The 27856-nt window shown below is 44.0% G+C and overlaps 1 protein-coding gene across 50 annotated transcripts in view; it reads left to right on the forward strand.

Moving 5' to 3' along the window:
- The window catches only part of LOC126279005 (microtubule-actin cross-linking factor 1), a 485047-nt gene that overhangs the window by 79650 nt on the left and 377541 nt on the right, over window positions 1-27856 (forward strand). For all 50 annotated transcript variants that reach the window (XM_049979354.1, XM_049979337.1, XM_049979346.1 and 47 more), the window contains exon 2: window positions 18525-18586. In XM_049979354.1, coding sequence (XP_049835311.1) covers window positions 18525-18586 — 62 coding nt within the window. The remainder of the gene's footprint in view (window positions 1-18524; window positions 18587-27856) is intronic.

Raw genomic sequence — 27856 nt, forward strand, 5'->3', positions numbered from 1 at the left:
GGTTTCAGTCTGAGTAGCAGATCATCTTCAGATCTGGTGTCGCAAAGTGCACTTTGTTGACAATTGTGGTGTACTGACGTTAAAAAAATTCAGACAACTGTTGACAAACTGCACTTTGCGGTTCCAGACCTGAGGGTCAGCAACGCAGATTGAAACCTGTTGTCGGTAAATAAAAAGTTATGACCCAAACGGTGTTGTGTATTCGTTACGAGATATGTCCACAGTGCAGAGCGATTGTGTTCAGTAATAAGATTGAAAAGCGCTGACGTATTTTTAAGAGCTACGACTGATGATGATCTCAGAGAAAATGTTTAGCTACGTAGTTAAGACAGTAGAAAACATATCGCACGCGCAGCCTGGTAAACGCTCATCGTATCTAGCGTCTGAGAGTAGGAAACTGTCAAGCACTGTGGACGAGACGTATCGCCGTGAAGAATGCGGAATTTTCACCTGCATTATTTCTCGTGTACTCGTTACAGTTTCCGCTTTCGCGTCATAAACATTTTCAAGTTAGTCAGTACTTCTACTAACTTGCCATCAGTGTTTTGGAACAGCTTTGTGTAATCACTGTACAAACTCGCCAACGGATATTGCCTCTCATGGTGGTCTGTAAACTGCGAGGACATACGAAAGGCTTGTTGATTTTTGTCTGAAGGCCGTATTTTTGCTCGTGACTGGACTGTTCCTCCTACAAAGTTTTTCTCGCCCTTATAACAGGTAATATGTGCAAGTACGTACTGTGAAACGGAAAATATGTCTAATGACTTATATTTCGACCGGAAACTTAAACGGCACTAACACCGCGTCGTTCTGAGTACCAGCGTTTCCACGTCCGGTTCCCATCTTCATTTCAGCTTTCAACTGTCAGAATTTTTACTGGCACCTATAAAAGTCTTGGGCGTTGAATGTATCTGCTTGTATTAAGTTTCCATATTATGCCATCGTTTACGTGGTGCGACGGACACAGCTTTGCATGTCTGTTGAATCTGACTCATTATTAGAGGTCCTGGTCCGAAAAGTTGACGTTTTAAACCTTTCCCATTTTTCTTTTTTTTTTTTTAACAATTTTTCCCCTGCAGGGTAGCAAAAAGGGTTAGTAGAAATGTGGAAGAAGTCGAGACATGAGAAATCATTCTTGAAGAATGAGATTCGGTCTGGACAGTCTTCGATAAAATATTTCTTATCCAGCCTTTGTATTCGGTGCCATGTTCGCTATTACACCTAGAAATACTTCCATCTCTGCTGCCGAACTTTTTCCCCATGAATGCTAAATGTCATGTTTTGTCAGTGAAGACACCTGCTGGTTTTTTCTCTTCTGCATACACATTTTTAGTGGTCACAATTTTGAGAATATGGTCGTCTGTAAAAATGAGCTGGAAATATTCGACACCGTTGTTGGCTAAGCAGATGAGAATCGGGGATCTCTGTTGACCGACTCACCTCTATCACGACAAACCTTCCATCTGCATGTAATGAAATCCCCATTGTAGTCACTTTCTGCTTCGTCACTAGCTTTAGGCCAACTGAGAGTGGTATGACTCGTCAGCAAACATCTTCAGTTCTCCTTCAATAACATCGTCACTGATACGGATTTTGTCTACCGTCGATCTTCAAGCAGAAACCTCGGGAAAGGTGTACGTTCGCGTGCACACTTGCAAGCAAAAGCGTGCTATTCCCGTGTACAGAAGACAACTTCTGCTCTCTGATAGAGGCAGAACTACGCGACGAAATACGCATTGGACTACTTGCGACAGAATGCCAGGCCAAGAAGAGATCAGAAATAGCATTCAAATGGTTCAAATGGCTCTGAGCACTATGGGACTTAACATCAGTCCTCTAGAACGTAGAGCTACTTAAACTTAACTAACCTGCGACCGTAGCAGTCGCGCGGATCCGGACTGAAGCGCCTAGAACTGCTCGGACACCGCGACCGGCCCAGAAACAGCGTGTCTGACGTCGTTCGACATCGTAGCCAAAGAGGAAATACAGTATGTCGGAAAATGTTCGTCTTTGATGCGGAGACTGAAACTAATTCATTAGGTTGCTTAGAAGATATGACGACCTTTGCTGCCGTGTTTGCCAACAGCATATTAGTGACGCCTAATATTCGTTTGTAGGCGGGTTAATGTTTATCGCCACAAGTAATGTCTGTCTAACATAAGAGGTCCCTGTTACGTTCAGCCACTTAGATGACACTTCAGAGAGCAAGCGAGCGCTGGGCATGGTGTGTGTGTGTGTGTGTGTGTGTGTGTGTGTGTGTGTGTGTGTGTGTGCGCGCGCGCGCATTGCCCAGGAATGTTAATGTGCGCTGCGCGCCTTTCACGGCCGGGCCCGGCTCGGCGCGATAGCATCGGGTCTCGCCACCTTGACAAGGGTCCCTGCTCTATATTTAGGGCGGCAGTCAGCGGGCAAGACCTGCAGCGCCAGGGGGTCACGGCAGAGGCGGTGGCGGTGGCCCACAGGATGCACGCGTCACCGCGTCAGCCTGTCTCGCTGCTGCACTCGACTGCATCTCACGGGGCGAGCCAGCTAACGCGGATGGGGATGAGAAATCCAGCGTAACCGGACACGGCGCCGCGTCACTTGGGACGTGCTGTAGACACTGCCGGAAAAAAAAAATTGTTCAGCTGTTAGAGGTTTCCAACTAGCTCAAGATTTGTTGATGCAACAGCGCGTGTGGTGGATTACAGTAAATGATTACCTTTACAGATCGATAGAACAAGCAGTTCAGAGGTACCGGCTATCGACCCATTCTGAAATATCCATATTACTAGACGGCGAATACTATTCGTGGGCTACGTTAAACCATGCCTGCTCGACCTGTACACGTAGTTCTGTAAGAGTCGCACGTGTCACTTTAGTCCTACCCACACGTGCTAGATTGGAGACAACTCTGGAAATCGTGCTAGTCAGGAAAGTTGCTGCACGTTTAGCAGAGCACGTTAAGTTTCACGAGCAGTGTGTGGGCGAGAATTATCCTGTTGGAGTAACATACCACCTTCCTGTCGCAAAATCGGCAAAAGAACGGATTTAACAACATTTTGCAGGCACCAAGCGCTAGTTAGCGTGCCCTCCAGAAGCAATGTATCAACGATATAGATACGTATTTTAGGCTACAATTTCTGCAGTACTTCGAAAAGTAGAAAAAATAACAACTTTCCTAAATCTGTACACCTTTAGGAATGACCAACGGACGGTGTTACTTGATGTCATTTTTAAAGTTTATGACGTATGTGGAATAAACGCAACAGAAAATAGTTTGACACAGAACTGGACTTCAGTTCTGCCAAGGAAACCCTATTAAAAAAAAATTACCTTTTGCTACGCCGCAGAGAGTGCGTTTTTTCGTATAGTGTCTTAGGTGTGCCGTAGCGCCTCGAGGGATTAGCCGAGCGGTCTCAGGAGCTGCAGTCATGGTCTGTGCGGCTGGTCGCGGCGGAGGTTCGAGTCCTCCCTCGGGCATGTATGTGTGTGTTTGTCCTTAGGATAATTTAGGTTAAGTAGTGTGTAAGCTTGGGGACTGATGACCTTCGCAGTTAAGTCCCGTAAGATTTCACACACATTTGAACTTATTTTTGTGTCGTAGCCTAATTGGAATATATTGTTAGTTGATGTTTGTGTGCTGGCACTACCGCGTTGCGTCAACGACCACGGCAGGTGTGTGTGTGTGTGTGTGTGTGTGTGTGTGTGTGTGTGTGTGTGTGTGTGTGTTGTCAGCTGACATTTCGCTATCTGAATGGAGGCTCTCAGTTGCAAGCGTCAAATGGAAACTGATACGTAATTTTACCCACATTGTGGTGCTCCTACCAACGGAACGTGGGTAGATGACAGTAGAAAAATTCAGGAGTTCCAAGGCGGACCCACAAACACTCAAATTAATTAGCAGCAAACTGCAAGGACATTCTCAAATTAAAAATTCGTGTCTCTAACGAATGATGCTCTGCAATTAAACTTCTATGAAGTGCATTCTGTAGCTACATGACTACTGTGCAATTCAGACTAAAGTGCCTTGCATACGGTAGGCCTATATAGAATCATTTTCAGACTATTTGTCGACCGTTACACCCTCGAATAGCACGTGGGGAAAAATGAACACCTAAATCTTTCCGTCCGAGCTCTGTTTCTCTTATTTCTTCATAATGGTTATTTCTCCCTATGTAAGACGGCATAAAAAGAAGTCTCTTTTCATATTCGGAGGAGAAAGTTGGTGATTGAAATTTCGTGAAAAGACCTCCCCCCACAACGAAAAACGCCTTGGTTTAATGATTGCCACCCCCACTCGCTTATCATATCCGTGACTCTCTCCCCTATTTCGCGATAATACAAAACGAGCTACCCTTGTTTGAAATTTATCGATGTCCTCCGTCTATCTTATTTGGTATTAATAATAATAATAATAATAATAATGATGATGATGATGATGATGATGATGATGATGTTGTATGGCTCACTGGCCTGGTGCAGATCTTTCAATTGGACGCCACTTCGGCGACTTGCATATCCCTTCCTACCCCAGTTATCCAACCGCGAAAAGGGACCAATAGTTTAACGTTGAATATGAACCACGTCTCGTTTCTAGCCATTCCTCACATCATTGAGAGATGAAGGCTGGGTTAAAATGCAGACTGAAATATCCAAGGTCCGATCGGGACTGGATCCCGCGACTTTTTGGTTTCCAGTCATACGCTTTGTCGCTAGACCACCAGGCTTGACATTCTATGTGCTGAGAATACCATGCCACGCACGAAGGGACAAGCATCATGTAGGCAGTCCCTTTAGTAGATCTGAGGGATCTTTTTAAGAGTTCTGCCAATAAAGCTGTCTTTGGTTCGCCTTCCTCACGACACTGAGTACGATATGGCATTTGGCTTACGGTGAAACTTTTTCCTGCTTAAATTTAATTTTTTTAAATTTAGGATGGCTCTTACTTCAGATCTTAAGGTCTAGGGTTCGATCCCTCATAGCTCTAAGATTTTTATTTGTCACTTACCACTTCTTTTGCCCTTGGCAATGTTTATTGTGAAAATGGTGGGATACACCGCGGTTTGCAGTCCACGTTAAGGGTAGTTCCCTCAGTAACTGGGTAAACTAGTTCGAAGGTCGGAGAAAGGCAAGTAGGTACCACCTCCAGTAGGAGCATGCCTAGAAAGCGCTGGAGTGCTCAAAAAAACGTTCAGATTGATGGCAGCTTTAGTACAGGAAAATTAACTCTATATGAATTTCAGCAGCCTGTATCTGGAGACGTCACTTACTCGATTTATGCATTCACGGCGAAGTGAAGGTGCTGTTAGCCGAGGTAAGGCAGGGATGGCGTCGTGGGGCAGTACCCCGGCCGCCTCCCTTGTTGACAGCGGCCCTCGAGCCGGGGGAGGCAGTGCCTTCCTTATCTGGAAAGGAGGCGCCTGGAAGGCTATCGGCCCAGCGCGGAGGGTCTGCGAAGGGCCTGGACTTGGTCCTCTGCTTATCTCCGAGACGCCCTCAGTTTGGGCACGGGCTGCCTCCGCCGCCCTTATCGCTCGCCTTTGTGGGCCCACGCCATCGGCACGCAGTGTCACACCTCTTCTTCGAAAGGGCCTCGGCCGGCTATCTCTGGACACTTTACTGATGGTCCGCAGTTGTCCCGCGGAATGTGAGGCTGTAGGGCTGAAAGATGTTGTGGCAGGAACTTTAAAAAAAATGCCACAACAGTAACGCATTACACTCCTTTTAGCAAGAAGGTCGACGTAATCAGGCGTCATTTCACTGTCGGGGACTTCCGACGGTCGTTTTTGTAGGTATAGTTTGTAAGGTGACGCGGTGATTAAAGACATTCTCCGGTTGGTTTGATTTAAATTTCACGTAAAATAGCTATTAATCCAAAAGTTGGTTGGAGTACTTGGAGCACGACACCAGGGATGGCCATCATTGATGGTGACATGTTTTTCCTTCCACTCTCCATATAGTTATCCGAACAGCAATTTACATTTTGTCCTGCAGCTGAAAATGAAATCCAAATCACCGTAGTTTCTGGTTTCAAGCTCATTTCCTGGTTAAAATATAATCTTCTTACGGCCGGAAATGTCACACTTATTAAAGTTTTCCGAACTTGTTCCCTGTGATCGAATGAAGCTTCAGCCAGTAGCATCCAAGTCGTAAACATTACTTTTGACAACGCCGGAATCTATGTGTAATTGACAGCGTGTTTCTACCCCTAAGGATCGAGCTCTCGACCGCATGTAAACCTCACCACAATGAAATGGTTCCTTAGGACGCACCTTTTTCCTTATCTTACTGGTAGTTTTCTTGTCAATTATTTGACGGCTGACGACTCGAGCGTTTCGTATCTCAGTGCTTGCGAAACTGAAAGGAGATAAAATTACTCCCGCAATACAAAGTTCTTACCGACGGGCAAATGATACTCGTGGGTGCAATTGAAGATCGATTCCAACATTCAGGTTGGCAAGTAAATCGATAACTGAGTTGTCAAGGACAGTCAAATGCCTTTAGCTCTTTTAGCTTTACTTTGGTATGACCGGTGTTAGAGATACCATCTAGTTTACATACCATAACGGATCGATTTTTTAAACGATAATCACTGTGCGATCCTTAAATGGGCTGTATTTTGAATTTAATGAATTTAACACTTTGCATGAGTCTGTGTGTTTTTTTTAATAATAATGAGTTGTTTGTGTTTAACAAACTACAGCAAATTGTTTACTGCGAGATATGTTGTATGCTGTAAAAATGTGTTCGTTTAACGGTTTTCAGCTTTGTTTTGTGACGCCACAGTTTCTGCGCTGCTCCATAAGCTCGTATTGCCCGGTATTCGTATACGCACGGTAACATTCAAACATAGACAGTGACGCAAACGTACTGCTGTTTACGATATGTCTGCTGTATTTACGTACATTCCTTCAGGAAATGGGTAGTCGACACGTAGACTCAATACTTTGAACTACGGCTAAACAGTCTTATTTGTTCAGGAGCTTGCGCAGTCTCTGTTCAACGTTCCTGTAATGAACTGTAGACTCGTTTCACACAGTGCAGGGTAGAAATACACACTGAATTCTCTTAAATCTTAAATCTATATAATACAAGTCAAAGAGATTAACGTGCTGAGTCATTTTGATATGGAGAGCAGGGGATAAGAATTGCTAAGCAAAGTAATTCACCGGGAGGAAGAATGATACTACCCTCCCAAGTATTGTTCTATTGGAACAATTTTGTGCGTTATAGTTGTCTCTGAATTGGTAGTTGAACAACAACGTTCGTATAAAAAATCGGCGCGAAGTGTTGTAGACATCAGAACAGTGGGTAAGACAGACCTCAACGGACGCCTTTTGTGTTTACGATGGGCGTGGCCCTGTTAAGCCCCCTGCTCATAACGCTTGTGCGCGGTGCGGTACGTTGCCTCCCTCCTCACGCACTCATAATGCCCCTGCTAGTAAGACACACGCTAATTTAGAGGAGTAATGGGGTTCGTGATTCGCTTATCCAAGGTTATCCAACAATTTTATCATCACTAATTACGTTTTATTGTATTTGTTAAGTAAGGTGTGTGTTTGTGTGTGTGTGTGTGCAGGTAAAAAGGGTTCTCACATCTATAACACCATAGATTATGCAATTCAGATAATAGTCAATATAGTCATCCAACGCTTGTGTAGGCGCATTGGTTAAGCCACTAGATTCACACAGTCACAGTGTACACCGCCATACTTAGTTTTCCCGTGGCTTCCGTAAACAGCTTAAGTCGGATGCTGGGATGTTTTCTTTGAAAAGGACCGTACCAGCTTCCATTCCGCCGCTTCCGTTTATGCTGAGCTTGCGATCTGTCTCTGATGACTTCGTTGTCGACGGAGCGCTAAACTCTAATCTTATCTCCTTGACATTACGTTTAATTGATGAAGACACTGATCATTTAATGGGTCACGTGCTAATTTTATTCGGCCATTATCCGTTAATAAAAAAGAAGCCCTGGAGACAGGACTGAAGTATTACAGGTTAAAACATTTCGCTAATGATATATCGAACGAAATGTTTGTTAATAATGCGCAGTACGAGAAAGTCCAATACCTCACCACCACTAGTGATGTTCATACTCATAAACTCCTCTGTTGGCTATCAGTGTTTAATTGTCGGATTTTATGGACATACGAGTATTTATTGATTAAGAAACTAGGCACTTATTCGGTACTTTAGCGCAGATTCCGACCGACTATTGGCTTTTCGTTGGTGCCCAGTAAAAATGTCAGCCGAATGATGGATGACATGTCTGTTCTACAATCGACATTAGAAAGTCAACTATTCTAAAGACAGCAGATGCACAAGTCGCTGTGAAGAAAAATTGACATGTAACAGACAGTTATAACCAGCAAATTCATCACAGTTATAAACGAGGTGTTATTGGGTAAAAAACAAAACGTCTGCTTAAAATAATATGTACTAACACATCCTGTAGTTACAGACTCGTATTTACCGAAACAGAATATACAGTGTTGTATTACGTTCTTCCCTTATTCGTTATCGAAGTGCAAATGTGATGTTAGAGTGAATTGATAAAAATAGTGTGATCTCTATGGCTTTTCATATTGGACTACTGTACTGCGGATACACCGAAAATGTGGTATTTCTACATGCCGCCCTTATGGAATGTGCGTAATAATAGGTCTTCGATGGCTCTTGTGACTGCTGCTCATAGTTGTCTGTTACACAGTACCGTTCCTGAACCATTTCTACTACTCTTGTCTTCAGGTTAGTTAATTTTCAGACTTATTTTGCACACAGATACCGAGTTTTATATATAAGTGACATTGAGGGGCTGTAGAACAGACATCTCCGTATTTTAAAACCACACTTGTTCGGTTTCAGGCTTCGATATTGTAGTGGACACGCGCACTATCTCGTCCAGTTGAAGCTAATGAAATTTCGCTACAAAGCGTTCCTGAAGAGTATGTTTTAGCATTTGCCTGCAAAAAGAAACCAACAACTGTGTCGGCTAATATTTGCGAGAAAATGTGATTTAGCGCAAGGTGCCCCGAAAGGCCCTGGTGGTGATCGTAGACCGTCAAGCAGCACAGTGAAGCTACCCTTGTCCACGATGCGCATCCGACCGCCACACCCCACCCCAATTAACGAGAGTCGCCGTCCCCGCCCACGGACAGTTGATTTATGGGCTGTACCGTCTTTATAAAACACTCCCCTTGCAGCCCCAGACACGAACGAGTCACGGCCCTGGGACAGCTGAACACTGTAATGTTTTGCTAAACACCGTCCTGTCGTATGAGCAAATTATTCGTGTCTGAGAAGGACGAGAGCCTTCAACTTTCAGTTGTAGATTAAATCCAGACTTCAGCACAAGCTCCTGTTTTCGCCATGAAATCGAAGTATGTAGACATCACATTAATTTGTCGTAAATTGCGGATTGAAGTCTGCATCTTCGAATTATCGATCCGAATCGTCACTAACATAGCTTAATAGGAACCATATGGGTACGTTCTTTTCAGAACGCAGCTTTTGTTAGTAATATTTGTGTTGACGAAGGGGATATGTGGTGTTTTTGTTAGAGGAAACGCCGAGAACATACAATCTGCTTTGTCTTAATTCGTAAACATTTATATCGAGTTGCAGATGTAACTGTAATAGAAGATCTAGGCTTACTTTGTACTATAAGACCCTGATATCAATCATGATAAAATAAAAGCAATACTTTCGTTTGTTTACACACTTCATTGCTATTCCGATGTTATAAATTGAGTGATGCATATTTAAAACTTTCCAATCGTCGTAAGACAGACCTCTTTTTCTTTTCAAAGTTTATTATTGAAATTGGAGACTGTTCTTCAGTGGCTAACTCAGAAACTGAAAACTTGAGCGCAATTGGAAAATAAAATTAGTCACACACACACACACACACACACACACACACACACACACACACACACACACTGTCTTCAGGCCACAAGTGGCCCATCGGGACCATCTGACCGCCGTGTCATCCTCATTGAGGATGCGGATAGGATGGGCGTGTGGTCAGCACACCGCACTCCCGGTAGGTATGATGGTTTTTCTTTGACCGGAGCCACTACTATTCGGTCGAGTAGCTCCTCAGTTGGCGTTTCGAGGCTGAGTGCACCCCGAAAATGGCAACAGCGCATGGCGGCCTGAATGGTCACCCATCCAAGTGCCGGCCACGCCCGGCAGCGCTTAATTTTGGTGACTTGACGGGAACCGGTGTATCCACTGCGGCAAGGCCGTTGCCAAGATAATAATAGCAATCATTATTGTAATAGACGAGATTACAGTACGCAAAAGTCTATTATTATTATTATTATTATATGGTAACCTAGTTGTGTGAATAAGAGTAAAGTACAAAGTCGATTTTTTTGAAATTGTATGTATTTATGGATAAAATATCTTGGTCACTTACATTTAGGTACGTTTTACGTGCTGTGCATGAATGATGCCAGGTGAACCCTGTAAATTGTGTTTGTCCTCTGTGTGTCACAAAACGCGAGCCATTGTCCTGTGTGATATTTATTCCGACGTGATGGTGCGCCGTAGCAAAAAAAACAAACGGAGTGACGAGTTTGTTTCAGGGATGCAAATTCAGTTACTTGCCTTGAAATCAAACTCCACATATATCGTCCTTGCGTGGCGTTTTCTGCAATGCCAGCCTGGATCTGACACACCAAACTGACATTCCTTACATTGAGTAACGTACACAGATGGAGGTAGACGTTTGTGTGAGGTACAAAGCAGAAGCGTGCTGTACCCGTCGTCGGCTGCCGGCACGGCGCCCCTGCTGCCTCTGAGTGGGTCGATGAGGCGACTGACGTCAGAGTATCCCACCGCTAAAATCACACTCGTCAGTCGCCTGGAATGACATAGTCCGGTCTCTGATGTCGACGACTACACAGGACGTTCACGTTTCCAATTTGTCTTAACCAAGTATAGCGCCTAGTTTCACCAGTCTATTTACATGAGTAGTAGTTTTGTAAATAAATCTGGTTTTAGAACACCACCTGATCTACACCGTGGAACCAAATCAGTATGACCACTGCCCACCGCGAGACTGAATGCCGCCTCTTGGAGGCGCGGGCGCGTGCCGCGGTATAGAAGGCATTTGAGAGAAGCAGCGGCGATAGGAAATGCACTGACGTAAACGACTAGGACAAATGGAGATTGTTATGGCCAGGCGCCTGGAAAAGAGCATCTAGGAAGGGGTGAAGCTATTCGCGTGCTACTGTCGTAACTATAGCAAGTGGTCAAAGGAGGGTGAAACTAAGAGCAGTCGCCAAGCGTAATCACAGAGCGTGGCGGTCTTGTAAAGCGGAATAAGCGGCGATCTGTGGCATATTTGACGCCAGATTAGAATGCTGGTGCAGACACAAGTGTTTCGCAGCACACAGTTCGGCAAACATTGTGTAACGTGGGGTTCTGCAGCAAACCATCCCCAAGTGTTCTCATGGTGACCGACCAACATCATCAGTTACGACTGCAGTGGGAAAAAATTTACTGAGATTGAACCGTGGATCAATAGAGACCTGTCACCTGGTCGGGTGAGTCAGATTTCTTGTTACACAAGGTTATCAATGCGAACGGTTGCCCGAAACATGCTCTGAGGCGCGGACGCAGGTTGGTAGCGTCCGTATTACGGTATGGGGGACATTCAGCTGAGCTTGTATGAGACTTGGGGTAGTAATCGAACGCACACAGAACCGTTGCTATATTGCATTCCAAAGGTGGACCAACACGCTATTACGCTGGTGGTCCTACTTTTATGATAGGTTGCACAATTAGAATGCCTCGATATAAATACAAATAATTACTCCTGCCATTCAATTCGAACGTAAAACTTCGTGGTAGATTAGAATGGTGTGCCGGAGCGAGGCTGGAATCGGGGCCCTTGCCTTTCGCGGGCAAGACAAAGGTCCCTAGTTCGAGTCACGGTCCGGCACGCGGTTTTAATCCTCCAGGAAGTTTCATGTCAGCGCTCACTCAGCTGCAGAGTGAAAACTTTATTCTGGAAACATCCTCCAGGCAGTGGCTTTCTTCCAGTAGTGCTAGTCTTGCAAGTCTCGCAGAGAACTGTGAAGTTTTGGAAGGTAGGATACGAGGTACTGGAGGAAGTAAAGCTGTGAATGGGACTCAGGGTAGCTCAGTTGTTAGAACTTTTCCCCGCGAAAGGCAAAGGTCTCGAGTTAGTCTCGGTCCGGGCGCACAGTTTTAATCTGTCAAGAAGTTTAATGTCATCGCACACTCCGCTTCAGAGTGAAAATTTCGTTCTGGAATTCAAACATTTCACCCTATCTTAAAAAATATACTCACAGTGGAAGCTGAACGTGTTCGCTGTTGTGTTCGAAGTTCTCGCCTCCGACATTCGCGAGGGAGTCGACTGACGTGAGGCACGGTTACTGGTAAAGGGAAAGTCGGTCGTTCTCGTTAGAAGCGCGTGATGTGTTGTGCGGGTACGCGATCGCTGCGTCGTCGCACAGGAAGCGTCTTTCTCTCGACTACACAGCCTCAACTAGATCCGGGAGTCCATGCCGCTCTCCCTGATAATCTGTTCCCATTTGATCGTATGTTGCCTGGTTGCTGCACAATATCGCGTTCATACTACCTCCCTGACAGACCAAAACTCCATGCTCACTAGGACTTGTAAGTCTCTCTCTCTCTCTCTCTCTCTCTCTCTCTCTCTCTCTCTCTCTCTCTCTCTCTCTCTCTTCTTTCTTTCGTATTCGCGAGTAGACGGGTCCACACAGTCACCCTCCAGATTTCCAGATCAAATTTTATTGTAGTTTCTTTAAATCACTGCAGGCCATCAGCGGCATGATTTGTCTGACAGCACCACGACTGATCCCACTTGCCCTCCTTGTACAGCTGAACTGCTGTTCGATCCCAAATGATTTCTAGACCGGTGGCAAATTGAACTGTAATTTCGTGCGGCGTTCCACTGTAGCGCTTCTGCCGAATAACTGATCGATCACTGCTACAGAAGTGAGAAACTTAGCTGGAGTATCACTCTTAGGCGAACTTAGCACCTCGTTGTCTTCGGTAAGACAGGCATCCGTGATTAAAGGTAAATTTGCCATCAACCGCAGCGCCCCAATAGACATGGACATAACAATAGAGGTGGTATACCCTTGCCTTACATCGACCTTTGAGCTGACGCACCCAGACATTTACAGGAGGATGTAAAATTCAATGTGAACACAAAACGGCGGTGGAACGATAATTTTTGCGTGTACAAATGATTGGCAGAGGTAAAAAAAGCTATAAGTGAATATGTAGTCTGAGACGGATCAAGCGTCTGTTTTTAATTGTCTGAAAAGATTTATTCGTTACACCAAGTTGTCTGCAGACTTTAAGTTCACTAAAAAAACACAGTATAAGAAAGTGGAGAATCTCGTTCATTAGATTTTGTATTTTCCAAGATCACATGTCCACTGATGCATATTTCAGAAAATAGTGAGCAGGTAGACTTAACATCATGGTGAGACTGGAATAATCATTGCCTATAGGAAATATCTTGTTTCTCTACCATCGCTGCTGGGCAAAAGATGTATGGGAAAACACCCCACGACATTCGATCACCTGTAGCGAATTGACCATTATCATGCGATTTTGTGCTTCGTTGCTAGTGATCTCGTGGTGCCGTGCAGTTTTTTATCACAGAGTGCACTCCAGGTGGCTGGTTTAAACTCCAAACGTCTCCGCAGTGCATCATGAAATGTGATAGTGTGGAAGAGAGGTGTGGATAACAGCGCAAAGTTCCAAGCAGCTGGAAGAAAAGCAGAGGCACTGCTGTTTGTAAGAAGGGTGAAAGAACGAACCCGCAAAATTACAAACAGATATCCGTAACATCGGTTTCCTCTAGAATTCTGGGACATATTCTAAGTTAGAATATAATTTCCTAGAGCCAAAAAAACATCTGCCTGCAAATCACCACGGATTTAAGAAACTCGGCTTGCCCATTTCTCGCACGATATCTTGCGAACCATGGATGAAGGTCAACGGGCAGATTCCTTATTTCTAGATTTCCGGAAAGTGTTGTATACAGAGTATTAACGAAGGTCGGGCATACGGAATAGTTCCTTAGATATGAGTTTCTCTAAGGTTTCTGAATAATAGAAGTCGGTACGTCGTCCTGGACGCGGAGAGTGTTAATCTGAGACAAGGGTATAGCCACGGGTACCCCGAGTAAATGAAATAGGACCGTTCTTGTTCTCTGTATATATAAACGGTCTGACGGATAGGGTGAGCAGCAACTTGCGGCTATTTGCCGATGACACTGTAGTGTAAGCGTAAGTGTTGTCGAGTTATTGTAGGATGATACAGGATGGCACGGATAGAATTTCTATTTAGAGTGATCGGTAGCAGCTTGTTCTAAACATAGAGAAACGTAAGTTAAAGCGAATGAATAAGAAAAACAAGCCTGTAATGTTTGAATACAATTTCAGTAGTGCGCTGCACGACACAGACCCAGAGATCAAATATCTAGGTGTAAGGTCGCAGTGCGATATGAAATTTAACGAGCGCATAAGGGCGGTAGTAGGCAAGTGGAATGTTCGTCTTATTGGGCGAATGTTAGGAAAATGTTGCTCACCTACAAAGAAGACCGCTAGTACGATCCATTCGAGGGTACTGTTAGAGGATTGGGATCCCCACGAGGCCGAATTAAAGCGAGACATTGAAGCAATCTGGAGGCGCGCTGCTGCGTTCGTTGCCTGTAGGTTCGATCAACACAATAGTATTACGGAGAATCCCTGGAGGGCAGACGATGTTCTTCTCGCGATACTCTATGGAGAAAATTTAGATAAGCGACATTTGCGGCTGACTGCAGAGCGATTCTACTGCCGCCAAGATATATTTGGCATAAGGACCACGAATGCGAGAGAAATTAGGGCTCATACGATGCCATATAGACAGTTGGATTTTCCTCTGTTCATTTACAAGTGAAATGGGAAAGCGAATGGCTAGTAGTGGTATAAGGTACTCTTCGCCATGAACCGTATCGTGGATTGCGATGTATGTATGTGTATGTTAACTCGACAGTCCTCTTGACACTATACGAGGGGAATAGGATATAGTTTCATTCTATTCCTTTCTTCCACCGACATGAACAGTAAGAAGACAAAACTACATTCTACAGAAATCAATCGCAATCTCCTTCGCTAAAACCATTGCACCCTCCCCGTGGTCTTTGTTAGAAAAGCTTTTATGGCGTCATTAACGAAATACAATAATGGCGATATCTATAAATGGAAGTTCAATTGTGCACCCTTTCCAAGTATGCAACGCCATGTTCCAACCTGAAAACCCATACCGTTCATACTAAAAGCAAGAAGCTAGCTTTGGTAAAATACGAAACTGAGTCTGGTATTTGAAGGGTACCTTAGTTACAGTAAATCCGGTTTCTGGTCATGTGTCCTTTGTTTTGGCAAGTTCTTAGGATACAATGAATTCCAAATGTTTTGTCGAACACAGTAGTCCGTACTACTGCGCACAACTCGTCGTACTGAACAGCTTTTTTGGCGCTATCGTGGATGGGCGTTTAACAGCGCAAATATGTCGCAACATCTCCAAAAGCACTGGGACGAGAAATTGCTTGTCACGCTGTGAGGTAAACATTGAATCGTCATCGCCGGTTCGGGCTGTAACGTCGCTGGCACTCCCCGCACGCACCTGTCGCGGCGGCTTGCTGCTGATAATGTAGTGTCCGTTTTGTTTGCAGACGACCAGCCCCCTGTTTGCAGACAGCTGCCTCGCAAAAGCTACCGCTGAGGCGTGTGTCCGCAAACAGCGTTCGGCAAGTAGTAGCAAGGCTACGCCTCTGCGCTTCGGGATTGCAGTTTACCTTTCCGTACAAAGTCCTCTTACCTTTGCAAGCGGCCTTGCTGTCTCCACGGAACTTTCACTTTCTGAACCTGATCTCGTTCCTGTCATATGGCTCTTTCTTGGTGTCCATAATTTTCTTTAATTGGGTCCTCGGAGGCCCAACTACTAAAGTTTCTGACCAGTTGCCATAGTATTTATTGAATTATTTTGTTACGAAATTTTCGTCCGTAATCAAATAACCCATACGTATCGGTAGGCGCAAATCGCACATTCAAAGTCTCAGATTTCGATCCCTTTTCGGTCCTAAGTCGTTTGTGTCACGTACGGCTACTTCCGCAGCTGATAATGCTGTTCTTACTTGTGACTATTGGGTCATGCCTATATTTGGGCCTCTACTAGGACTCGAGACGAACAGTGCGGCATGCGGTTGGTACATGTGCGTAAAGAAAGCGAACAGAACACCGACAATATTTGTTATGCACCTGTACTCTGTAGAGTATAGTTTATGATCACATACTCATCTGTAGTGTAGATCGAGGCTAGGTTGAGAAGTGACGGAGTGGTTGAGAGTTGGCGAAGTCATCGAATATAATGTCATGAATATTAATTAGTCTTATGGTGCGTTTGTTACACACATCGGATTTAGATTAGTCGTTTATCAGCTATTTTGTTAATTTAGGTGGAAACCGACAGGCGGAATCGAAGGCTTTAGTTAACCCAAATTGTGACAATAAGGCACAGTAACATTCGAGTCAGTTTCGGGGTTGATGACCGCTTTACTTTTCTTCGTCTCCAATAAGCGTGTAGTAGCGAGCCGAACGTAAGAGCGTCCGTTAACATATCACAGACACGATATCCTCCAGTTTACGTTACGGCAGTTTAATGGCTTCCAGATGTCTTTTGTCGAAACGATAAACTAAGTCCGAATGGAACTACACTCGACATCAGTTTTCACTCGTGGTCTTCATGTCCTTTCTCCCCGCTCAATCACTGACTGCAAGCGAGACCTGCCACCAACACTGTTATTCTGTAGATACCCCTGTCGAACGGTGGTTCGACACAGTTCTTAAATTAATCACAAATGTCTTTATTATGGTTTGTGTGTGAATGTTGCGACTGCTAATATGACTGAAAATATACCTGTTGAACTGTTTAATTTTATACTACGCGCCTTATCAGTTTGGAGCTTCCTCTTACAAAACTTCTTAGTAAGTGAAAGCAGCAATAATTCTTGTCCACTACGTGTACAACACTGATGCAAATCTAAGTACAAACTCATTTAAAACAAATGACGTCTTTGAGTCAGTTAAAGAGGATGCTTTCTTACTGCACAGGCTGGAATTCCCATCATTTGCATCTCTATCATTCTGTTGTCTTCTATCTGAGTAATAATCCGTGCCGTTCCTGACAACAGGCAAATGGTTTCATGTATTCTTGTGTTATCGAGGTTACAATTTTGAGCAGAATACAAGTAGTTAGGGATAGTCTTCTTACGTACGCCACCTGTGCCCGCCAGGCCATATGTACTTTCCTCCGCCGTGGCTCTGTTGTAACAAGAAGTGGGACGAAAGACGCTACTCGCCTTCGCTATTAAATTACTTACATACAGAGCGCTATTAAAATACTTACCTACAGAGCACCATGAATTGGAAGTGGAAGAAAGGAAGATTAGGCAATAGCGTCTTGTGGACGGTGCGGTCACTGGAGACGAATTACAAACTCGTATGAGGAAATAAATAGAACGGGCCCTTTTTTAAAGGAGCTGTCGAGGCATTTGCTTTAATGGATTTAGGGAAACAATGGAATTCTTAAATATGGATGATCAGACTGGGATTTGAATATTACTCCTCCTCCACCACCACCAGCGCGTGCGAGTCTAGCGTTCTAGCTGCGCCACCTCTCTCGGTTTGCAAAGGTTGTTTATGGCGTGTACAAGTCATGTTCCGATATTCGCCAAAAGCGCTCTACGGGGATAATGTAACATCAAAAACAGAATGACTGTACCAGTCTTTGAACTACACTCTTCGCGAATACGTATAGTTTATCTAAACATCCCAAATGACACGCCAGTGAAATTTCTTACTAATGTTCCATTATCTCGTTGGAAGGACGCTCTCGTTAGATTCACTTTCTTTCTTAGTCTCTGCATTATGTCTGCAGTACGTCACTGGATTAGAGTTCAAGTAGTGCAGTCGCCACGAGCGTCAAACATGATTCGTATCACCTCATCTTGAATCCTGTGAGGGCAATTGATCATCTTTATCTAATGACACTGCACACGTTAGCCTGTATACAACTAATAAAAGTCTTTAGTAGCGACTGCATGCGCAGGTATTTTCTTCAAATCATGTCTGAATTTTTGCTTTGGCTGCGTAACCGTTTTTGCTGTGTTGTTGATATCGTCGTACTTGTATTGATAATAGAAGAAGACTATTAAAAATGTTTTGAGTAACTAATGATCAACTTTTATAACACGCATTAGACACTTAGTCGTGTCTTCATAAGCAGTCTCTTTTGTTTATTTATTGCTAAAAACACAATGGTATTGGCAGGTATTTTTGAATATTTACTTAACGAATAGACGACTGTGGTATGGTAGTGAGAGAGTTTATTTTTATCGCCTGTCCCTGTAAAAGATAAACATTTCACTGAAATGTTGCCATGGGAATTGAGAATTTTGCCTAACAAGTTTGTTTCTATTGTTTCAGACGAACGAGATGCAATCCAGAAGAAAACGTTCACGAAGTGGGTCAACAAGCACCTCAAGAAGGTAACGCCAGCTGCACCGCCGTGTTGAATGTTAACCTACCAGCCCTTTCCTTTGTCTTAATTGCTGCTCAACGGAAACAGTCTATGCGCAGCAAAATTACTCATCATGCGGCCAAACCTGCTTTTGTTATGAATGTATATGTGTTCTAAAACGTCTTGTCTCGGTGGATGTGGACTTCAGGAGTTTTAAAACTAGTCGCATGGCCCTATTTTGTCATGGCGCGTACCTAGCGGTGATCCGATGCAAAATGGAAGACTACGCAGCTGTCGCTACGTACGGTGTCAGTCCGAAAGAGCTCTCATTTATTTCAGCTCGTCGGCAGTACGTAGCTCAGTGGAGTGGTAAATATTTTGCTGTTATGTTCTTACGAATCTTTATTCCCGCTCACAACCGAGTTTATAAGGATCATATTCTTCACATTTGATCAGTCTTAACACTACTTTCCGATCATCAGTGGCAACTTCCGGGTATGTTCTGGATAAGTTGTTGATAGACGAAGGTTTAGCTAATGTAATTAATATGTTTGATGTCCATTTGGACCAACAAGTAAGCTATTAAGTATAGTATTTCGAGACTGATAAAGTCGTCTTCGTCAGTACATATTTCAGGCAGGGAGCAAACGTAAACTAACCAATAGCAGACCCAGGCGCCAAAGTAAGGTGTACTGTAATACTGACACTGGTAGATTTAGTGGTACATCTTTTGTTGGAGAGAAAGATGCTAGTCTGCTTGTCTTCTTCCCTCCGATTGTTAGCCCAGCTACAAAACTAACCAGTGCAAAAAGGAATCTTCCCGCGAAATGGAACAGGTAGGAAAATTTTATAGAAACTCGAAGTCTATACATAGTAGTGATTCATAGAGCTGTGACGCTAAGGTTAGACCCGTTGTATTAAAGGTGTTTTCCGAAAGAACTTTAATACGATAATCAGTTATGATCAGAGAGGGGACTTTGCTCCAGGGTAAATAACTGAACATAAACAGAATACACGTGAGACTCGTTTACAATGGCCTGTACCTGCCGTCTTTCTGAGAGGAGGTTATTAGATGCCGTTGCAGAAGTATATTTTCGAAGGTCGCCCCCCCCCCCCCCCCTTATGACGGGAGAGAACCATTAGAATGACGACCCGACAATGTCCAGAATTTCTTTTGATGTTGAATTTTAACACCCTTGAGAATCAAGACGCTCATACGCGAACAGTGTTTTTGGTGCCTACATGGGGAGCTAACGTAACGTGAAGATGCCAAATCTAACATACATTGTTCGACATTAGTAGACAGAGATTTAAGTCAGCAGTAGTACCTAAAAGGACAAATATTTTGCTGTAACTTAAGCTCCTGCCAGTCTGACTATATCAGTGTTCCTTTACATTGAAGTGGAAGTGAAACTACACTGTGTCTGCTGACTTTTGGCTCAAAATTAACGCTCTTTCGCGGGAGTGTTAACTGCAGTTTTAGCTAAAACTGTTGTAGTTGTTAATGATAATATTACTGCGTTCATTAACCCCTAGATTAGTGTAATACTGTTCTCGATTGCTACCACTTGTTGTCTACTTTGTTAAATTCAGGACAAGCGTTGCAACCTGCGTCATTAGCAACCTCCTTTGTGTACGCACATGTAGGATTGCCGCGAATCAGTATAGAAAGTACATCATTCCATAAAAAAGTAATTGCTTAATAATACAAATACTAGTATCAAGTAATAGGTTTTTGTTCCTTAAGCCACAAAGCTATCGTTTCACCGGTGTGTCCTTCTAATCTACTCATTAAATTTTGCCTGTTACTATTGATTTTGTCATTTGATTTTTTTTGTTCTATTTCGGGAATATCCTGTAATGTCGCTATCTAATTCCACGCCTGTGCCTTGAGACCACGGAGGGCGGCGTTGTAGTTTTCTGAGGCGCTTGACGAAAGAGTGGAATGCTATCCACACAGCTAGATAGTTACCTTCTGGTGTATTATTAAATGCGAAAAACCTTGTGTTGATATATCACTCCGAATAGTAAGTACCCGTGAGTGACGTACGCAACTGTTTAGTGATCGTAATTTCATGACGTGAAGGGGCGGTCAGTTAGGAGTGGTTTCTTACTGAATGTACAGGGTGTTTCAAAAATGACCGGTATATTTGAAACGGCAATACAAACTAAACGAGCAGCGATAGAAATACGCCGTTTGTTGCAATATGCTTGGGACAACAGTACATTTTCAGGCAGACAAACTTTCGAAATTACAGTAGTTACAATTGTCAACAACAGATGGCGCTGCGGTCTGGGAAACTCTATAGTACGATATTTTCCACATATCCCCCATGCGTAGCAATAATATGGCGTAGTCTCTGAATGATATTACTCGAAACCTTTGACAACGTGTGTGGCGGAATGGCTTCACATGCAGATGAGATGTTAAATTGTTATTAATGCTGTTAAATTGTTTCTGGATTCTGGCGGTACACGTGGTCTATCAAGTGTCCCCACCGAAAGAAGTCACAGGGGTTCATGTCTGGCGAACAGGGAGGCCAATCCACGCCGCCTCCTGTATGTTTCGGATAGCCCAAAGCAATCACACGATCATCGAAATATTCATTCTGGAAATAAAAGACGTCGGCCGTGCGATGTGGCCGGGCACCATCTTGCATAAACCACGAGGTGTTCGCAGTGTCGTCTAAGGCAGTTTGTACCGCCACAAATTCACGAAGAATGTCCAGATAGCGTGATGCAGTAATCGTTTCGGATCTGAAAAATGGGCCAATGATTCCTTTGGAAGAAATGGCGGCCCAGACCAGTACTTTTTGAGGATGCAGGGACGATGGGACTGCAACATGGGGCTTTTCGGTTCCCCATATGCGCCAGTTCTGTTTATTGACGAAGCCGTCCAGGTAAAAATAAGCTTCGTCAGCAAACCAAATGCTGCCCACATGCATATCGCCGTCATCAATCCTGTGCACTATATCGTTAGCGAATGTCTCTCGTGCAGCAATGGTAGCGGCGCTGAGGGGTTGCCGCGTTTGAATTTTGTATGGATAGAGGTGGCGCATGAGACGATATGTGGACGTTGGCGTCATTTGGACCGCAGCTGCAACACGGCGAACGGAAACCAGAGGCCACTGTTGGATAACCTGCTGCACTAGCTGCGCGTTGCCCTCTGTGGTTGCTGTACGTGGTCGCCCTACCTTTCCAGCACGTTCATCCGTCACGTTCCCAGTCCGTTGAAATTTTTCAAACAGATCCTTTATTGTATCGCTTTTCGGTCCTTTGGTTACATTAAACCTCCGTTGAAAACTTCGTCTTGTTGCAACAACACTGTGTTCTAGGCGGTGGAATTCCAACACCAGAAAAATCCTCTGTTCTAAGGAATAAACCATGTTGTCCACAGCACACTTGCACGTTGTGAACAGCACACGCTTACAGCTGAAACACGACGTACAGAATGGCGCACCCACAGACTGCGTTGTCTTCTATATCTTTCACATCACTTGCAGCGCCATCTGTTGTTGAAAATTGTAACTACTGTAATTTCGAAAGTTTGTCCGCTTGAAAATGTACTGTTGTCCCAAGCATATTGCAACAAACGGTGTATTTCTATCGCTGCTCGTTTAGTTTTTATTGCAGTTTCAAATATACTGATGATTTTTGAAACACCCTGTATATGTAGCGTTTTCCTGTCGATGAGAGTGCGTTCGGCGGCAACATTTCGGCTGCGCATATTGGGGCCACAGTGACGCACCTTGGGCCGTGACGTAATGGTCTGAGCTAATTGTTAGAGCGGCGAGTAAACAGGCGCAGCCGGAGAAAGAGAGCGCATTCGGCGCGGGGATGAAGGCGGCGATTGTGTGCAAATGGCTGGCATGCTAATCCGCAGAACTGCGCGCCGTAATGAGGCGTGAGCATCCGGCGTCTGGCTGCGTGTGTAGCGCCCGGGCAAGGTGAGGGCAGCCGACACGGGGCGTATCGTTAGGAAAGCAGACACGATTAACAGCAGATTGTGGAAAAATAGACACAAGTAACTCGGCTTACCATGGAGGAAATTTCGGCAAATAAAGACTGTATTGTTGAAACAGCAGTAGTGTGTACCTGGGTGTAACAAGTTGCAGGGATACGAAATGAAACGGATCCACGTAGGCTTATTCTTGATAAAGCGGGTTGCAGACTTGGGTCTGTTGGTAGAGTACGAGGAAAATGTAATCAGTTTACAGAGGACATTGCTTGCAAAAAAAAAAAAAAAACCGTGCGGCCCGTCCCAGAATAATGCTCAAATATTTGCGACACGTACAAGATGCGACTAACAGGGGGTGCTGAACGTATACAAAGCAGGACAGGAGGAATGGTCACCCATTCGATAGCGTCACCGAGATGCTAAAAAACTGAATTTATTTATTTTTGAATGAGATATGTTTGAAAACACACAAAATATCCCTCGGAAGACTACATACAGAGTTTCAAGAACTAACTTTAAGTGAGGAATCTAGGAATATATTCATTCTATAACCCCATGCGCATCACTCGTGGGGTTGCGAAGATAAGATAAGATTAGATGAAATACAGCGTTCACAGTGGCGCTTAAGGAATCGTTGTCCCCGCGGATGAAACTGAAAAAAGCCCTTATAAAAATGGTACAGTGTGAAGTGTTATCTGCCGTGCAGTCACTGCGGTTTATAGTCTGTACACTTATAATTCGTGCAAAGAGACGCCCTAAAGAGCATTAAACCCCGTTCAGTCGATCGCCAGCGTCGAACGTTGCTTTTGAGTCGGGCGGAAAGGTCTACTAGCAAAGACCCTGGGAGAACGCATTTAAAGTTAAAGTCGTCACGAGTACAAAGGAAGTTAAAGGGCAAAGTTCTTCATAGTCAAAACGCGCGAAGTGGTTGCAAATGCCTACAAGTTTAATAAGAAAGGCGACGTGCTACATGCTCTGTTGAATCTAAAATCAACATTGAAAGGAGCGCCGAAGCAGCTGGTGTACCGTTCACTTCCGTTCGGCGAAATAATTACTTACTTACTTACTTACTTACTTAAATACTACGAATTGTTTAATTAAAAAGTATCCGAGAGTACAGACGTGAGTGCTGTCTAGTTGTCTATATGGAGGAGACATAGGTTCACACTTGTCACAGGACATGGATATCTCAAATTATGATTTGGGAAGAGGTAACTATCTAATCTACTACCTAAAACTGTCCTCATTGTATATAAAGGCACGTGGCACAATAAGCAACTGACTCGAGCTCCAACATCAAACCTCACGAGAAAAGAAATGATATCCTGGTTAACAGAAAAGGGAATTCCTTTCCACAAAGCATGCTGAGACCGCAGTTATATTCATTGTCCAAAATGGGAAAAAGGCCTTGTCGCTTATCAAAAATAGACTGTGTTTTAACCAAACATGGAAATAGTGTAAAAAGTTCCTCCATACCGCCCAGAATAGGATCCTTATCTGACATTCAGAACGATCACATTATTGAAACTTACAGATGAACAAATAGCTTGCATAACAAAAGAAGGGAAAATTGAAGAGCAATATATTTCAAATGAAGTTTACTGTACCAAGCGCTGGGGATAATCATAAACTTGGGGAGTGGTACAGACTCGAATAATGATAGTGCTGGAAGCAATACGGATTCTGCAAGTGAAGATGACAGTCAATCACTGACACAGCCAGTAGAAGTGAAACAGACGCGGCTAGTGAAAATGAAGATACTTTGGTTGGGACATTTTCTAAATGTGTTTTGTGTATGGCAATGGTGAAGATCCACAGCATTAGTCAAACGATGGACTGTGTTGTTTGTAATGTGCAGTCTATTCTGCGATTGCTCTAAAGATCTGTGGAGGGCTTCTTAACAGTGAAGCTACGTTCATGATCAGATTGTACGTTTCACTTGGCTGTGCTTGTAAAATAAACCCGCTTACATTTTCTCATGTACACTCGTGCCGCATCTAACGCCTTCGCTTGTTCGCGACACTGCAATACCTCTTCCCCTCCCTCGCCTTTCCCCTCCTGTGCATACGAGTGCCCTGTTTGCGTGAATTGTAGATGTAAACCAATGGCGTTGTAGCGAACATCCTTCGCCTGCTAATAAGACAGCTCCATTTTTGAGGAGGTCGGCAGATTGTGCTGTGAAGGCGAGACAGCTGGCATGGCCTGCTGGATCAAATTGCTCGAGACTGTCAATTTCGTGTAACCGGCACATTTTTAATTAGTCTGCCACGTAAGGGAGATTTAAACGGCGATGCAGGTCGCGTGGAAGTGATGCAGTTTGGGCTATAGTAAATTTTTCGGTTTTCAGTTACGATCTCTCAAAATTTCACAGCACTCAGCCAAGATAACGGTACTCATTACTTGACGTAGATGAAACGATAGGACGGTGGAGAGAACCTTTGATGTGCAAATAGACTTGTGTGTATAGTCCAGACACGGCCAGATTAGTGCTTGTACATTTCTTATCTTGTCGAAGTGCAATACCGTCCTCCCACCAAGCCACAGTAGATTCGCTGACCAGTGAACACCATTAGAAAACCATTTCATGTTTATATAGCTGCTGTTGCGCATAAAAATACAGGTCTCCCCATTTGCTAATAATCTTTAAAGAAAAAGCCTTTTTGTAGTGGGTGCACTTCAAATTGTCCATCGGGAAAGTATTTTTTGTGGTCACTGCAAACATCAATTTGATCCTCTGTACGAACATGAATTTCATATTCACACTGTGGCTTCAAACGGATGCTCGTGTGTAGGAAAAAAAAAAGGATAATGCTTTTATTGTTGTGACGACGAAGTGTCAGAGATGAATCCGTAGCTGCCCTACTGCCGCAGTGTGCTAATCTCCAGCGCTTTCGCTTCACATTGCAGGCTAAGGACGCATTAGACATGGTTTTGAACAATTATGCACAGATGTAACAGACAGATGGCGCTGTTAATGAAACGTTTGAAGTCATGTAATACAAACAGATTGTTGTTGTGTAACAAGAAGATAACGTAACTCTTCAGAAATCTGGTGAATAGACGTTAGCTATAGCCTTCCTTTGTATTACTGCGCACACGTATCGATACGTTACCACCTGGTGCTAGTGTTTCAGCGTACAGGGCCTTTGTGTTACCGGCGCGACTTCAGATTAAGACAAATTCGTGCCATCGTTTGCTACTACCACGTATTCACCCTTCAGAGTAAGAAGGTCTGTTTTTACGTGAAGTTAAACAGACCGCTAAGCGGAACATCTGGTGCGGGCTCGACTCAGGAAACTGTTATAACGACTAAATAGCATTTTAGAACAATTTTCGAATTAACAGCGCAAGATCCAGCACTTAAGGTTTCTTATACGCCGGGAGAAACTCAAGAATCGCAACTACTTAAAACGCATGCAACAACTATAACGTAACAACTAGCCGAAATCGTAGACCTGTTTATTAATGACTTAAGTGACGTGAAGACGTAGTCAGCGTGTGTGCCTCTTTTACGGTGAGGCGCGTCTTGACAAGTTCCCGACGCTACAGGCACTTGGACCCAGACGGCTGGCGGAGTAGCAATCATTGATGGAACGCATCAGGCGTGCCGGAGTTAAGGACTGTGAATCACGTCCTGTCCGGCGTGCGTCACGAGAGTACACCGTCGCCGTCCTGAATCATCAAGCAGGACCAGCACGTGCTGACTTCACTCCCAGGGTGAGGGCCGAATCGTTATATGTGGGGGTTTCCATTTGCAACCTTTCCTTGCGGCTGCAGGGGTTTACTTACTGAAATCGTACCCCAGGAAAGTTCGCTGAGGTTGCACACTTCCTGACTTGCAGCTCATTCAGTCAGTTGTGCTTGTCGGTTTTCCACATGATGTTCCTTCAGAGGATAGATACAAACTTGCTCTAGTATATTATTCGTGCCGACAAAATTTCTGAACGCTTGTTGAGCGGAACTATTTTCCGGTGTTTACGTTTCAAACCAAGGATTTCAGCTCGCCTAACTACAAATCCTGAAGCTATATTAAAACTGGAAGCTGTGCAATTTTCATATACAGCACGATTATGTTCCCCTTCAAAATGTGAAGGTTAATTCTGCAGTGTGACCGTTACGCAGTCCTGAGCTCGGCACGATTCGAGTATTTATAGAATTACTTACAGTAAGATGTAGATACAGTAGATCTACACATGATTATGAAACCATTGGCGGGCAGTAACTTCTAAGGACGCACTTCATGTCGGGAGCAAGCGAATCTTATATTGATGTGTGAAAAGCATAACATTTTCGGATGTAGTAAAACTTTTATCGAATTATAAAACGTCATTTTCCTAAGCAACAGACCTACAAATTGGAAGAATATCTAGAAATCCACTGAAACTTCGCCACTCTGTGAAGCCAGCGGGGTCATTAGTGTTCACACGACGATAGTACATTTTTCGAATTATCGAAAAAGTTGTTGTTTATACACAAATTTTCCTTTCGGCATTCCGCATCACAGTTATCGTCACATGTTGAAAATTAATGAGCGAAGTGCAGTATAATTCGGCTTGAATAACGGGCTCTCCCTTGCTATCATATCTTTCGTGTTTTATACTGACGCCACCCAGCAATCACATCACCCCTTGCCGCTTGCCGGCGCTATTAAGGCACCTTGACGTGGTAAAACTCTTACAGAGTGCAGCTCACTACAGCGAACATCACGCTGCAAAAATAATTAGGATGAAATTTTAGTGCCTTTTAGAAAAAAGGTGTGCTGTGACCAAGTATACATTACATAGTTTGTTTTTGTATACAGCACTATTACAAAAGTCGATTTCTGAATGTCCAGGCGATACGGAATTCACTCAATGTTTGTGAGCGTTTCCTTCGAAAATGCAGGGGGGAGGGGGCAGATTAAGCAGTTAACTTTTCTACCAGATGTGTAAAATAATGTAACGTACCGGTCGTGAAACTCAATAAGGTAAATGCTTAGCTAACTGTTGTTTGAAAACGAGCTCTATCACGAAACCAAATTAAGCTGTGACTGAGCGCGGTTCTAGGCGCTTGAATGAGAAACCGTGCTGCTGCTACGGTCGCAGGTTCGAATTCTGCCTAGGCCATGGATGTGTGTGATGTCCTTAGGTTAGGTTAGGTTTAAGTAATTGTAAGTCTAGGTGCCTGATGACCGCAGATGTTACGTCCCATAGTGCGTAGAGCCATTTGAACCAATCCAAGCACTCATTCCCACACACTTGCTTATGTAATAAAAAAAGTAGTGTATACTCGACGCTTTTTCTATCGTTACACAAAGAGAGGTGGCAGCCTTTGGACAGTTCATATGCTGCCCTCTTCTTT

This window comes from Schistocerca gregaria, chromosome 6 (assembly GCF_023897955.1).
Source record: "Schistocerca gregaria isolate iqSchGreg1 chromosome 6, iqSchGreg1.2, whole genome shotgun sequence".
Taxonomy (NCBI): Eukaryota; Metazoa; Arthropoda; class Insecta; order Orthoptera; family Acrididae; genus Schistocerca; species Schistocerca gregaria.